The sequence below is a fragment of the Astatotilapia calliptera genome, chromosome 22 (genome assembly GCF_964374335.1).
Source record: "Astatotilapia calliptera chromosome 22, fAstCal68.1, whole genome shotgun sequence".
Classification (NCBI taxonomy): domain Eukaryota; kingdom Metazoa; phylum Chordata; class Actinopteri; order Cichliformes; family Cichlidae; genus Astatotilapia; species Astatotilapia calliptera.
Window position 1 is genome coordinate 35,038,137 of NC_137442.1, and position 12,955 is coordinate 35,051,091.

At 39.1% G+C, this 12,955-nt stretch overlaps 1 protein-coding gene across 1 annotated transcript in view; it reads right to left on the bottom strand.

The window, feature by feature from the left end:
* Positions 1 to 12,955, bottom strand: part of thsd7aa (thrombospondin, type I, domain containing 7Aa) — a 173,394-nt gene that overhangs the window by 37,910 nt on the left and 122,529 nt on the right. The window contains exons 12-17 of the mRNA XM_026157251.2: positions 8,134 to 8,328; positions 7,715 to 7,981; positions 5,036 to 5,214; positions 4,906 to 4,911; positions 4,600 to 4,733; positions 2,063 to 2,216 (exon numbers count right to left, since the gene is read on the bottom strand). Of these exons, the coding sequence (XP_026013036.1) occupies positions 2,063 to 2,216; positions 4,600 to 4,733; positions 4,906 to 4,911; positions 5,036 to 5,214; positions 7,715 to 7,981; positions 8,134 to 8,328 (935 nt within the window). The remainder of the gene's footprint in view (positions 1 to 2,062; positions 2,217 to 4,599; positions 4,734 to 4,905; positions 4,912 to 5,035; positions 5,215 to 7,714; positions 7,982 to 8,133; positions 8,329 to 12,955) is intronic.

Genomic DNA, 12,955 nt, shown 5'->3' on the forward strand with positions numbered 1-12,955 from the left:
GAGCAACATCCTACCTGACGTCTAAGGAGCTCGGAAAGAAAAGCATCTGGACTTCTTTAAGTTGCTTGAACTTAAAGGATGAGCTCATTGTGAAACCATGCCCCACCCTACCATGTGATTTCGAAATCACATGATAAGGTGCGGCTAGGTTTCACAATGAGCTCACCCAAAACCGGGGCTGATTGTGACCCACACCCGTTTTCCCACCTTGGCTCATGTGATTAGAGGATCATCAGGGGGTCTTTTGTCCCTCTTTGGGGGGAAACTCCCACTGGGTTTAAATCTGGGACTCTCCACCATTTGACCTTAGAACTGAAGAAGCTTCTCGGATGAGAGGTGAAACGTCTTCAAGTAACTTAAAGAAGTCGGGACGCTTTTCTTTCCAAGCTCCTTAGACTACGACGACCTGGATGACTCAGAACCTTCACAGACACATCCTACCTGACCTAAACCTGAGCGGCCCGCTGTAACTGGACTTCTTTGTTGTTCACAGGTTGTCTATAATAAGCATGAGAGTTTTCATAAGTGCATTTGGCACTAGGACACACTTGGTTGCAGGCTAATGATTGATTCTGTAATCATATCATGCATTTCTTGGACTTTTGGGTGGAGATGTGAGCTGCTTCTGTTGGCGTCATCATGCAGTTATTTGTATAAATTGGCTGAGATAAGAATTAGCAACTCCAAGTCTGAATCCTGTTTTCATCTGGGAAAAGTTAAAGTGTCTACCCTGGGGTGGGGCTGAATCATTGCCCCAAATACATCAGTTTGTCTCAGAGTCTTATTCACTAAAGAGGGAAAATGATGAAGGAGACTGACAGATGGATTTGTGCAACATATGCAGTAATGCTGCTGCTGTAGCATGAGCATTGAGTATGAAAGAGAAGTTTTTGATTTACTGGGCAATATATTTTCCTACCCTCACCTATGACCACAAGCTCTGGGTAGTGACTAAAAAATGAGATCACAAATACAAACAGTTGACATTAGCTTCCTCTGAAGGGTGTCTTGGCTCTCCTATAGAAGTAGGGTTAGAGCTTGGTCATGCTCCTTATCAAAAGGAGCCAATTCAGGTCCTTCGTGCATCTGACCTTTTGAGCATCATCTAGGTGAGATGTGCTGGACACGTCCAGCTGGAAGCAAACCCTATTCTAACCCAGGACATGCTGGTGAGAACATATGTCTCGGCTGGTTTAGAAGCATCTTAATTTCCACCTTGTTTAGCTCCTCATGTTGGTGCTGCGCTTTTACTTTTTCCCACCATTGGCTGCCAGATTTTCATCTTCTCTCCTATTGGTAAATTAATTGGAGCTACATACTATATATCCCATTATGGACTGTAATAATGAGTGAAATTTTGTCCTTGTTCAAAATATAGGGTTAAGATTACCACCTATGATGACTTAGAAATAAGAGAGTTAATCCAGTTATTTTTCATTTAAATTTCTTTTTCATTTTTGTGCAAAGTTTGGGAACATTTGTATTACCAGTCTCATCAGTTAATTCTAGTAACTTGTTAGATTATAAACAATTTGGGTCAATAATCGTTGACTTTCATCTGGTAGTTAAAATAACTCACTGAGAATCTGAAAATGATGCTACAAAGCAGGGGAAGGCTTTAAACTATATCACTACTGTATCCAGTGTAATGGTTTTTAACTTCATTACACAATAGCCATAAAGAAATACGAGACAATCTGATTGGCTGAGAAGTCTTAAAACTCTGAAGTTGCTGGGTCCAATCTATTTACACATATGGGAAATTAGAATTCCCTTTATGCAGCATACTTATCTTTCTTAAACTGCCTTTACACCACAAGACACATTTACCCATCAACAAACATATGTACTTATTCACAGAGTGCCTTTTTAGCACGAAGAGCGGGTTTAGTTGACACAGGCGGGGTTCCTCTATTACTATTACCTTCACTAGATCTCTGAATTCAGAACCACTACTTTAACTCTGGTTTCAACTATCCACTATATAATAAAGGCAACATGTCAGAAACAATGTAAGATTTAGAAAGAAAAAAAAAGACTGGCAACTTCATTCCATCCTTACCAGTGGACATGGGCTCCAAGCTCCCCAGTCTGACAACACACAGTCTTCCGGGCAGGGCAGGTGGCTCTTGCGGGCCCCTAAAGGCATTTCCTCTGGGTCACACAAATAGTCCTCCACCTGTTCAGAGGGCCCGTCTATAGTGTTCAGCATGCACCTGGTCACAAAAAGTTGAAGCAAAAGTTAGTTTCACAGCATTCCTTCAACAACACTCGAATATTTGAGCCTATTTTTACAGTCTTCTTGAAAGAAAGCTGTTAATAAACATGAATACATGTGGTCTTTGTAAAGTCTTTGTAAAGCTAAATATCTGGATATTAAACCAGATGTACTCTATATTGCCAAAAATATATTTTTTAATGAAAATGGTTTAACATGATGTCGACCCATCCTCTAAGCTATAACAGCTTCAACTCTTCTGGGAAGACTTTCCATATGATGGGGATTTTTGACTACTCTTCAAGAAGCACATTTGTGAGGTCAGACACTGATAATGGACATGAAGGCCAGTCCCCACTGGGGATTTTAATCATGTGGATTTAAAATCTGTGCTTTCTAAATTCCATCAGCACATTATGTGTGAAATGATCAGGCCAGACCCGATCAAGGGAACGCACACCACTGAGGTAGTGAAGAAAGCCCACAAGAGACTCTACTTTCTGAGGGTTCTCAGAAAGAATAACATCCCTGAGAAACTGTTTGTGTCCTACTATCACTGCACAGTAGAAAGTATCCTGGTATCCTTCTCCAGCTGCACAGTAGCACAGAAGAGAAACCACTGCAGGGTTATACGGGTCGCCCAGCGGATAGTGAGCTGTCCACTCCCCTCATTTAAAGAACTGCACAACTCCCACACTCAGGAACATTAAGAAAATCCCTCAACACCCATCACTCCCTGATCATGACCTGTTTCAAAGTCTACTTTTAGCCAGATGATTAAGATCCATAAAGACAGACTTAGGAAAAGCTTTTATCCCTCAGCCATCACATTGCTGCTAAGATAATCAGACAATCTGATCGAATACAACTTTCATGTACAATGTTTACAATGTTACAACACCGTCTCATGTTACCATGTTTACAGCTTTATGAGCATCACTGCTCCCAACAAACATAATCCGGTCATTAAGTCTGACGTCACTAGCCGTGTCTGGGCCTAAACTCCGCTGCAGGTCCATATATCAAACGATCACTATGGCATTACTGAGAGTTGAAAAACTGTCTAAAGTCTTTCAAAATGATCAGCGTTCTGCTCTACCAGGTGTAACAATTGAGTTTAACATCCAGGCATCCATGAAAACGGAGTTTATGACATTTAACGGAGTTAGAAGTTAGCAGGAAGTTAGCTCGCTAGCTTCTATCTAAATACAATATAGCATGTCCTGACTGCGGGGTTTTGGAAACAAATTCAAATGTACAGCTCTGTTATCACTTCCAACATAAACGAAGACAGAAAACTAAACAGCAGTGACGTTTGTAGGGTTACTGAAGTTTGGCTAGCTGGTATATAATGATGTGCTACGTGACCGCTAGCGACACAGCTATGTTAGCATAATATAAACAAGCTAACTTTTTTTCCCACTGGATAAAAGTTAATGTGAGTGTTCCCGGTGGTCAGGAACAAATGTAATCGCATGGCAGGATGCTGTAAAAGGACCAAACTTCAGCCAGGAGAACAACTGAGATAATCCATCCACAATACGAGGTTAGTCATTCATATACTGCTGCATGGGCTGGGCTGTAGTTACATCCTAAGGTTTTAAAAACTGAGCTTAAATAAATGATTAGCGGTAATAAAAGCCGAGGGAGGTCAACAGTGATCACTGACTGTTTTAGGAGCTTTTTGAGATTAAATAGAAGAAAATACATAACATTAAACATGTTAACAACACAAAAGCCATATTAAACGCAGACTACTTTAGGCCCGGAAGTAGGATTCGTCACGTCATCACTTAACAACGTTGTTGGGAGCAGTGATTGTTCCCAACAAGGGTTGTTCACATCCCTGCTGTTATTTGTACACATTTCCCATTTTCTGTAAACAGTTTGTCAGGTTTTTTAAAGCACAAATATATAGCACTTTTTGTATATTTTTAAAAGGATTATCTTACTCACTTTCACATTTCTTTGAATTTGAGTATGCTATTTTTACTAACTGTATGGTAATCTTTTTTTTTGGATGTTGTAAATTTGCCCTCACAGTCTCTTATTTCTTTTCTTCTTTTTTTTTACTTTCGTTACTTTTGTGTGAATCTGCATGCTCCATCTGCCTGTCACTTTGCTGATGGAACACCTGAATTTCCCCAAAGAGGGACAACAAAGGATATTTCTATTCTATTCAATGATTTGGACGGGTCAGTGAATACTTTTGGCAATATAGTGTATATATTGGTTATAACATCATGCACTACTATTTTAATTTTTGATCACTTTTTAACAATTCAGCACAAGCAAACACTCAGCTCTGTTTTTCCTCCAAAAGGAAGAATATCACCTGTTTAAAGCTCAGAGACACTGACACATGAATCTGTTCATCTTACTTGACGTTTCGGGTTTGAACACCTTCACCACAGTTGTCATTCAGGTCCACATTGCTGACTTTCCACACACTCCAAGGCTCTGCCACCCACACATACTGCCCACAGTCACTGAGGCAAGGCACCACCTCATAGACCTGATGCACATAAAAACACCAGTTACCCTACAGGCACAGATGCATGATGTCAAAGAGGAAATTTAAATCCTTCCACTCAGTTTTGCTTAAGTTTGAAAATCATACATTATAATAAAACTAAATACCAAAACTAACTTTATGAAATAATTACAAAAAGCAGCAGCCTACTTACTTGAGCCTGTAAGTGGAATCCATTTGTAAAAGAAGACAAGGAAACCACAGAAAAAAGCATTGTTTAAGTTATTATCCAAAAAAATAGGTATAAAGCTAGAATATAACACTTTAAGTGAGCCCTCTCTCACCTGGTTGACATGGTCCAATTTAGGGCAAGGTCTGCCACCATTGTATGGTTTTTCTCGGAGCCATTTAGAGCGAACTTTGACCCCACTGCCACATGATTTGCTACAGCGAGACCAGTTGGACCACTCACTTAGTTTGCAGTCAGATGGACAAGGAATGATGCAGGCTTCCTCGATATACCCTGTAACCAGTCACATAACAAAAAAGTAGAGCAAGATATTTGACAGCATCTTGGCTGTACACAGTTTTAGGAAGGTGTATGGCAAAATAGATTTTAATGGTCTGTTTTTATTATTTGACATACAGGTCATTCAGTCTCAAATTATTGTGGGCCTTCTGCTCGACCATCTCTGGTTTGCACAAAAATCTTATGGTCCAAAGTTTGGACATATTAAATTGCTGTAAAATTTTTGTTTCACATATCCAATCATTTTCAAGATATATGTTTGTGAAAAATGGTCCATCCATCTGATGGACTAATGAGCAGGGACTCCTCCTGGTAAGACATGTCTGAAACACCTCAACTGGAAGTGATCCAGGAGTCATCCTGGTCAGATGACCGAATCGCCTTAACTTGATTTTTTTTTCAAGGAAACTAATCCGTCACTTGTATTTAAAGCCTATTCTTTTGTGACCATGGGTGAGGAAGAAACGTAGATTGATTGGTAAATCGACAGCTTCTCTATGCACGTGTTTAAATGTGTGTGCAAAAACTTAGGTTAAACATAGTATTTTCATAGTGGTGGCTTAGCTCACCGGGATGAGCAGGTGGCCATTTGCCGTATGGCTTTGGCTGCCTGCTTCACTTCACTATCTAATAAAGTCAGAACAAGGTACTTTCGAGGTTGTAGTGAAGTTGTGTTGTGATGGTTACTTTTCTCTATCTTTTCCAATAAGGTATGGTCTCTCCATTTCAAACTAAGTGCTCTATTAGGGTGATATGCCACTTTGAGGTCTTGGCCTGATTATTCAAGACCTTCTATTTGGAGAGAAGCATTTTAAAATTTACTCTGGATTTAAAGAATAGGAGCCAATATGGGAGACATATAGTCTTTCTTTCTCTTTCTGGTACCGGTTAGTACTCTCATTGCAGAGTACTGTGTGAGGTAAGTGTAACATAGTCAAATAGAGTTGAAGTTAAATCCCGCTAAATGGGACATTGGCACCACTTACTGTTGTAAAGGTCACCCTGCAACATTCACAAAGGGCAAGGGATTCTGGGTAATCCTCAGAATAATGGAGGATTCCTGCAAAGTAAGGAATGCGCAAATGTCGTGGGGAAGAAAAATCATATCGCAGGTTGTAACAGTAATACAATCTGACCCGATTATTTTTGTTGTTTAAACATCATTTGTTGTGGGTAATTTCTCCAGTCCTTATGTTGAATTGATGCACATTTATGTGAGATTTCTTTATTGGGAAGAGAGAGAAAAAAACACGGGAGCATAGTTAGCTAACGCTGTTGTTGCTTTTCCATTTAGGTCTTTACGCTGACTGCCCACGACAATAAATGAAAGCATCCTAACTGGTTGCCTTTTTGTTGTGAATGCAGGAATGTGACTGTGCCACACTGTTTAGAGAATACTCATTGTTTTATGTACAGGTCTGAAATATATTTCTGTGTTCCTTTCATTTGGGAAATTTAAGATGCAGATTAATTGTGTTGAGGTTCTTCTATTTCGTTTATATAATTTTACCACTATATGATCACACTTCAAGTGTAAATGTAATCCTCAGAATAATGGAGGATTCCTGCGAGGTCTTTACGCTGACTGCCCACGACAATAAATGAAAGCATTCTAACCTGTTGCCTTTTTGTTGTGAATGCAGACCAGAGAAGACACTACACAGAGGTCACATAAGCATGCAAATCAGTAACATAGGCTGTCTATATGACAACCAAGACAATTTACACAGTTTCACTGATTGAACACTTAATCACATTGTCTTTAGAATAATCAGCAGATGCAAACATATATATCTTGCAGCTAACATTTAGCTGTAACCCTGTCAAGTAGAGACGGCAGCAGAGGTGAAAACAGCACAAGGGATTGTGGGAAGTCCACTTCCACATCTGGACTCAGTGTATGCTGGACAGATCCAAGAAAGGGACAGACATATTGCTGCAGACCCCACTGACACTGGCAATGGACTGTTTATACTGCTTCCTTCTGGAAAGCGTTATACGAACATACCAGACTGAGACACAGCTTCTTCCCCAGAGCTGTGAAATCCATTTCAATTCAGTGATGTTTTGCACATATTTCTAAGGCACAGGTGGATAGTAGCATTCAGTTGTCATTTTATTTTGTTAAATACCAATAAAATGATAGCAGAAGTGCTGTTACGTGTCTGGCCAATGTGTTTATTTGGTAGTTCAATGAAAGGCTTCAGTTTGTTAAGAGGGAGGGAAAAAAACTGTGTTCACATTTGCAGTTTTGTCTTGTTATATAATATTTGAAATTAAAAAAAATCTACATTTTCAGAAATATTTGTGGGTGTTTTCTTGTTTGTTTGGTTAGTTTTTTGTACTACTTGAACACTAAAGTGGCACTCCAAAGAGATGACAGTGTTAGCAGTGGCCCACAGCTCATTTAAGTTTGAGACCCCTGCTCTGCGGGGAACGGTGTTAATGTGACGCCTTGGGATCAGATTTAGTTATTCAGTCACAGAAAACTCACCGTGGCTGTTGCATCGAGAAGTCTCCACTATCCTGTTGTCTTGGTCATAGCACACCATGGCTTGGTAGCGGTACCCTTGGCCACACTCTTTGATGTCACCTTGTATCTTCATGCCAAGCTGACCCTCCATGCGACCACCCTCGGATAGGATACAGTCCGACCAGTTGCCTACAGGCTGGGCATTGTATTTATTACATGGGCAGTACTGGGTCTCACTTAGGGGATACAGCTGGTTGTTTTTACACTGGTCATGCTTTCTACTTCTCCCTGCAGAAACAGCAAAAGATAAACGGTTATCATCTATAAGAATTTTCCACTAGTGAAGGGTTCAATGTGGTGACCTTCACACACAGAAAAGTAACAATATGTTTTTACATCTGCTGAACTAACACTAAAGTTTCTGGAAGTCGGCGACTCACCTACTAGCATCCTTTTGCGGGTTCTGACACCCACACAATCTGCTGTACAGGAAGAAAACTTGGACCAGCTGCTGAGTTGACAGTCTTCCTGGCAGGGCACCTGACAGGGTTGGGTGAGAGATGGCATGGAGCTAGCAAACTTAAGACAAGCTTCAATGTCTGCTTGTCCACCATCCTGCTTTCGGCATGAAACAGCTAAAGAAGGGGAAAAAAAGGAATGGAGTTCTGCAAAAATGGACTTTTGTTTTTGTAATAGCACACCATTTGTATAACCGATAATGTGAACTAATCACTAATGGATTTGATTATCAGATTTAGAGTACTATATAGACTATCAGGGTTGGGTATCAATTTCGATTTCTGTAACTGATTAGATTCAGTTCAATTTTGACTCAGTCAGTCAGAAATATTATAATTCTGATCATTTATCAGTACATGTCCATGTTTTTATATCTATGTGTAAAAACAACGCTGACACTTGTGAGACTTCATCAGAGGTGTGAGCATCACATCAGAGGCCTCTGTGTCAAAGTAAGTGAGGATAAAACTCAGAACAACATGAAGAAGACTTTCCTAGCCTGGCGTTTTATAGCAGATAATCTTCAGTAGATAGAAAAAGGGAAGAAAACCATGAACAATATCAACATATGAACATTACCTGATGCTGCTGAAGTGAAGCAGAGCAAAGTTATAGAGGTCTGATTAGAGACACAGCTAAGCATTTTGCAATTTAGCATCATTTGTAAAGTTTTTTTCAGTACTGAACAGCAGAAATGAGGCTTTTCTTGTCCAGGGTCATTTTTGAAAAAACCCCCCACAACAACCAAGAAACTGCGGGCGACGGTGCTGTACAAAACGGTAGACCGGTGTGTAAGAAGCAAGCAAATAATGCAGAAAACAGAAATTTTGATGGTAAACTGGTCGCTGAGTACACTGAGAGAGAGCTGTGCAGGAAGTAAAAGCCAAAGTCAGAGGTAATTTATGACAATGTTTCTCAAACGTGAAGCGTAGTTTGGATCTTCGTTTGCTGCTGGCTCAGTGAATTTTGGTCAGAGTGATGAAACCTGCAGCTTCAGAATCTATGAGACGTCTGCTTTCAGCACCTGATGGCATTTCTGTGTACGTGCCGTCAGGAGAACGATCCACGCTTTGTGTTTACATCTTTGTGCAGAATCCGTTTACCTGCTCTTTAATCATTTGCTGTTTTAGCTGTTTGGTGGTTGTTGACACAGTTTTGTGAGCTTTAACCTGAGATTCTGGCATTTCTGGCAAAATACATTTATATTTAAAAATCGATTCAGGATTTTATGAAATAATATCGTTTTATTCAAACTAAAATCTTTTTAAACCTACCCCAATATACTATCTTTCCAGCTGTCACAGAAAAATATAGATGGGCATGATTTGATAGCAGAACTTTTTTTTTTCAAATTGTCCCTATTTAAGGTTATCTCTGTTTACTTCTGTTTAATATCCACAACGTGGTTATGCCTTATGTAAGTGAAAGGGTGCACAGTAAAAGGGTAGTATTGTACTAATCAATTTAATTAAATTCAGTTCAGTTTTATTTATACAGCCTCAAATCACAACATCATTTGCATCAAGGCACAGTCCTACAATAAAATAATACATACAGAGAAAAACCCAACAATCATATGACCCACTATGAGCAAATACTTTGGCAACAGTGGGAAGGAAAAACTCCCTTTTAACAGGAAGAAACCTCCAGCAGAACCAGGCTCAGGGAGGGGCGGGGCCATCTACCATGACTGGTTGGGGAGACAGGACAAAAGACACGCTGTGGAAGAGAGCCAGAGTATACCATTACAGGTACCTCCCAAGGATCGGGGTGAAGATAACCGGAAACTGGCAATGGCCTTGTGGCAGGGGTGTGGTGTCTGAGGGGCAGTGCCAAGGAGGCTGAGGCTTAGGTGGAGGTAATCAGGTGGATGAACTCTTTTTTTCCTTTTTTAGTGCCTGCCAATTCTAAGTATTGGCTAAAATACAAAAAAAAATTCAAGCTCTCTTAAAAATTCCCATATTTGAATACACACTACTATAAAATGATAATTACTAACTACCGTACTTTCCACACTCTAAGGCACACTTAAAATCCTTTAATTTCCTCAAAAATCAACAGTGCACCTTATGTATGAATTCTGGTTGTGCTTACTGATCTCGAACTGATTTTATGTGGTACACAGCACTTAAAAATCTGTCAAAAAATGTTTTAATACGACTTTGGTAAGCTAAGAAGCCGCACCACTTGATGGATTTTCAGAGCATAATGGCTACAGTGATCAGGAGCCTCGCGGAGTAATCTGGGTCCTAAACTCCGTCTCTTCAGGTCCCAAAGTCAAACGAACACTGCAGCATCACTGAGAGTTAAAAACTGTCTAAATTCTTTCATCTTTAATAAAATGATCATCATTGCTGCTTTACCAGGTGTAACAATTAAGTTTAACATCTAGGCATCCATGAAAACAGAATTTATTAAATTTAACGGAATTAGAAGTTAGCAGGACGTTAGCTCCCTAGCTTCCACCTAAACATGATATAGCATGTTTGACTGAGAGATTTCTGAAAAAATTCAAACGTACAGCTCTGCTATCACTTCCAATATAAATGAAGACAGAAAACTAAACAGCAGTGACGTTTGCAGGGTTACTGAAGTTGGGCTAGCTGGTATATAATGATGTGCTATGTGTTGGCTAGCGACACAGCTATGTGTCGCTAGCCAACACTGGAGGATGAATGCTAACTTTTTTCCACTGGATAACATGAGGGTTCCCAATGGTTAGGGACAAATGCAATTGCATGGCAGGATGCTGTAAACAGACCAAACTTCAGTCAGGAGAACAACTGAGATAATCCATCCACAATACGAGGTTAGTCATTAATATACTGCAACAACATGGGAATAGAGCAGCAGCCAGAGAATTCAACATTAATGAATCAATGGTATGGAAGTGGAGGAAGCAAGAAGAATGAGTTGAGTAAAGTGTGACTTATTTGACTGTTTTGTTTCGCTTAGTGCGCCTTATAATCCGATGCGCCTTATGGTCTGAAAAATACAGTACAATAAAAGTTTAATGAAAATACTATTTTCTTAATTTTTGTGCCAAAGAATTTCATGCAAAAAAAGTTCTACATGTTTTAATTTACATTATTTTATTGTGACCTGTTTAATATTATATACTATTCAGAAGTTATCACTAGTTGTCTCTGGCAGGTGAGGATGGCCTACATTTTTTCATATTTCATTTACCCAATAGTTGCACACTTTTTTGATCTGTCTCAAATTACACATTGTGATTCACTTTGATTGTTTAAAGAAACAAAAAAGCCAATGAAAATGTTAAATGTTAAAACATTGCCTCAGACTTTAGGCCTGGACCAAATTGCAAACGAAAAACAAGTATCTTGAAAAGTATTTGTTATGTGAAGCTAATTATATATGTTGGGGGGGGGTAAGATGACAGAGCAAATGACCCAGACTTGAGGTGGCTGTAGCTCAGGAGGTAAAGCAGGCCATCTACTGATTGGAAGGTTGGTGGTTTGATCCCTGGCTCCCCCACTCTGCATGTCAAAAATCCTTGGGCAAGATACTAACCCCCACTCACTCTCCGATGCATCCATCAAGTATGAATGTTAGTTAATTAATTAGAAAGCACTGAAAGGCATAGAAAACAGTGCATGGGTGAATGCGGAGTCTTGTATAAAGTGCTTTGAGTGCTCCAGGAGAGTAGAAAAGCGCTATATAAGAATCAGTCCATTTACTATGGTGTTATTTTTGTGCCACTATTCTGAGCGCACATAAAAAAAAAAATTGCAGGTGCACGAGTTGCATTTTGAGAAGAAATGTATTTTGAGCGAAGAAAAGTGAACAAAATTGCAAAAAATGTATTTCAGTGTTTGCTATTATCCACACACACACACACAACAGCAGCCCCTCTCGCTCGGTTTTTGCATTTGCGCTTGCTTGCAATGTGTTGCTTGCGCTCTTAACATTTCTGCCTGTGCGCGCTCAACTCTTTCTCTACACCGTTATATTTAAACTCAAACGAGGCAGTGGCGGAGGAACGCGGTCGCGCATTTAAAACACCGGTAAGCTAACGCTAGTCTGGTGACAACTAAGTGCAGTTACTGGTTACATTTATTGAATATTGTTGTTTTTGTTTTTTTCCCACTATGGCCGAATGTTAAATTAACGTTTCAAGAGTTGAGTGATTTGATTTCAGTTTTGTTTGTTTTGGATGTCTTTTGTTACTCTGATTAAATGCCAGAATGGCCTATGGGAGTTTTGAATTGCGTTAAATTTATTTTAGAATATTGAAACTTGTTGCGCAACACCTAGAATTAAATCTGTTTTGTAAATATTTAATTAACCTTGGATAATGTTTATTAGCTTTATTGCTAATTTACTTTACTTTGATGAGACCCATGTGAATGTTTTTCTATATTATTTTGAATGAATATCATTATAAGAATTAGATGTTGTAATTTGTTTGGTTATTGGTTATTGTATGAAATATGGCATTAATGATTTGACTTTGTAATTTATGGATTTATTTGTTTTATCATGACAGTAGAACGCTGTTTCAGTTTAATATCGAATGATAATTTATGTTTTTTGACCTTGCTTAGGTCAGGTTATACTCCCGCCATCAAAGCCCTGGTCAGCCCATTATTTTTGTGTGTGATATATATGCATATATTTATTTTGTTGTACATCTGTATACATTCCTCAATACCATAATATATATATATATATATATATATATATATATATATATATATATAAGCCACCTCCTGTACATGG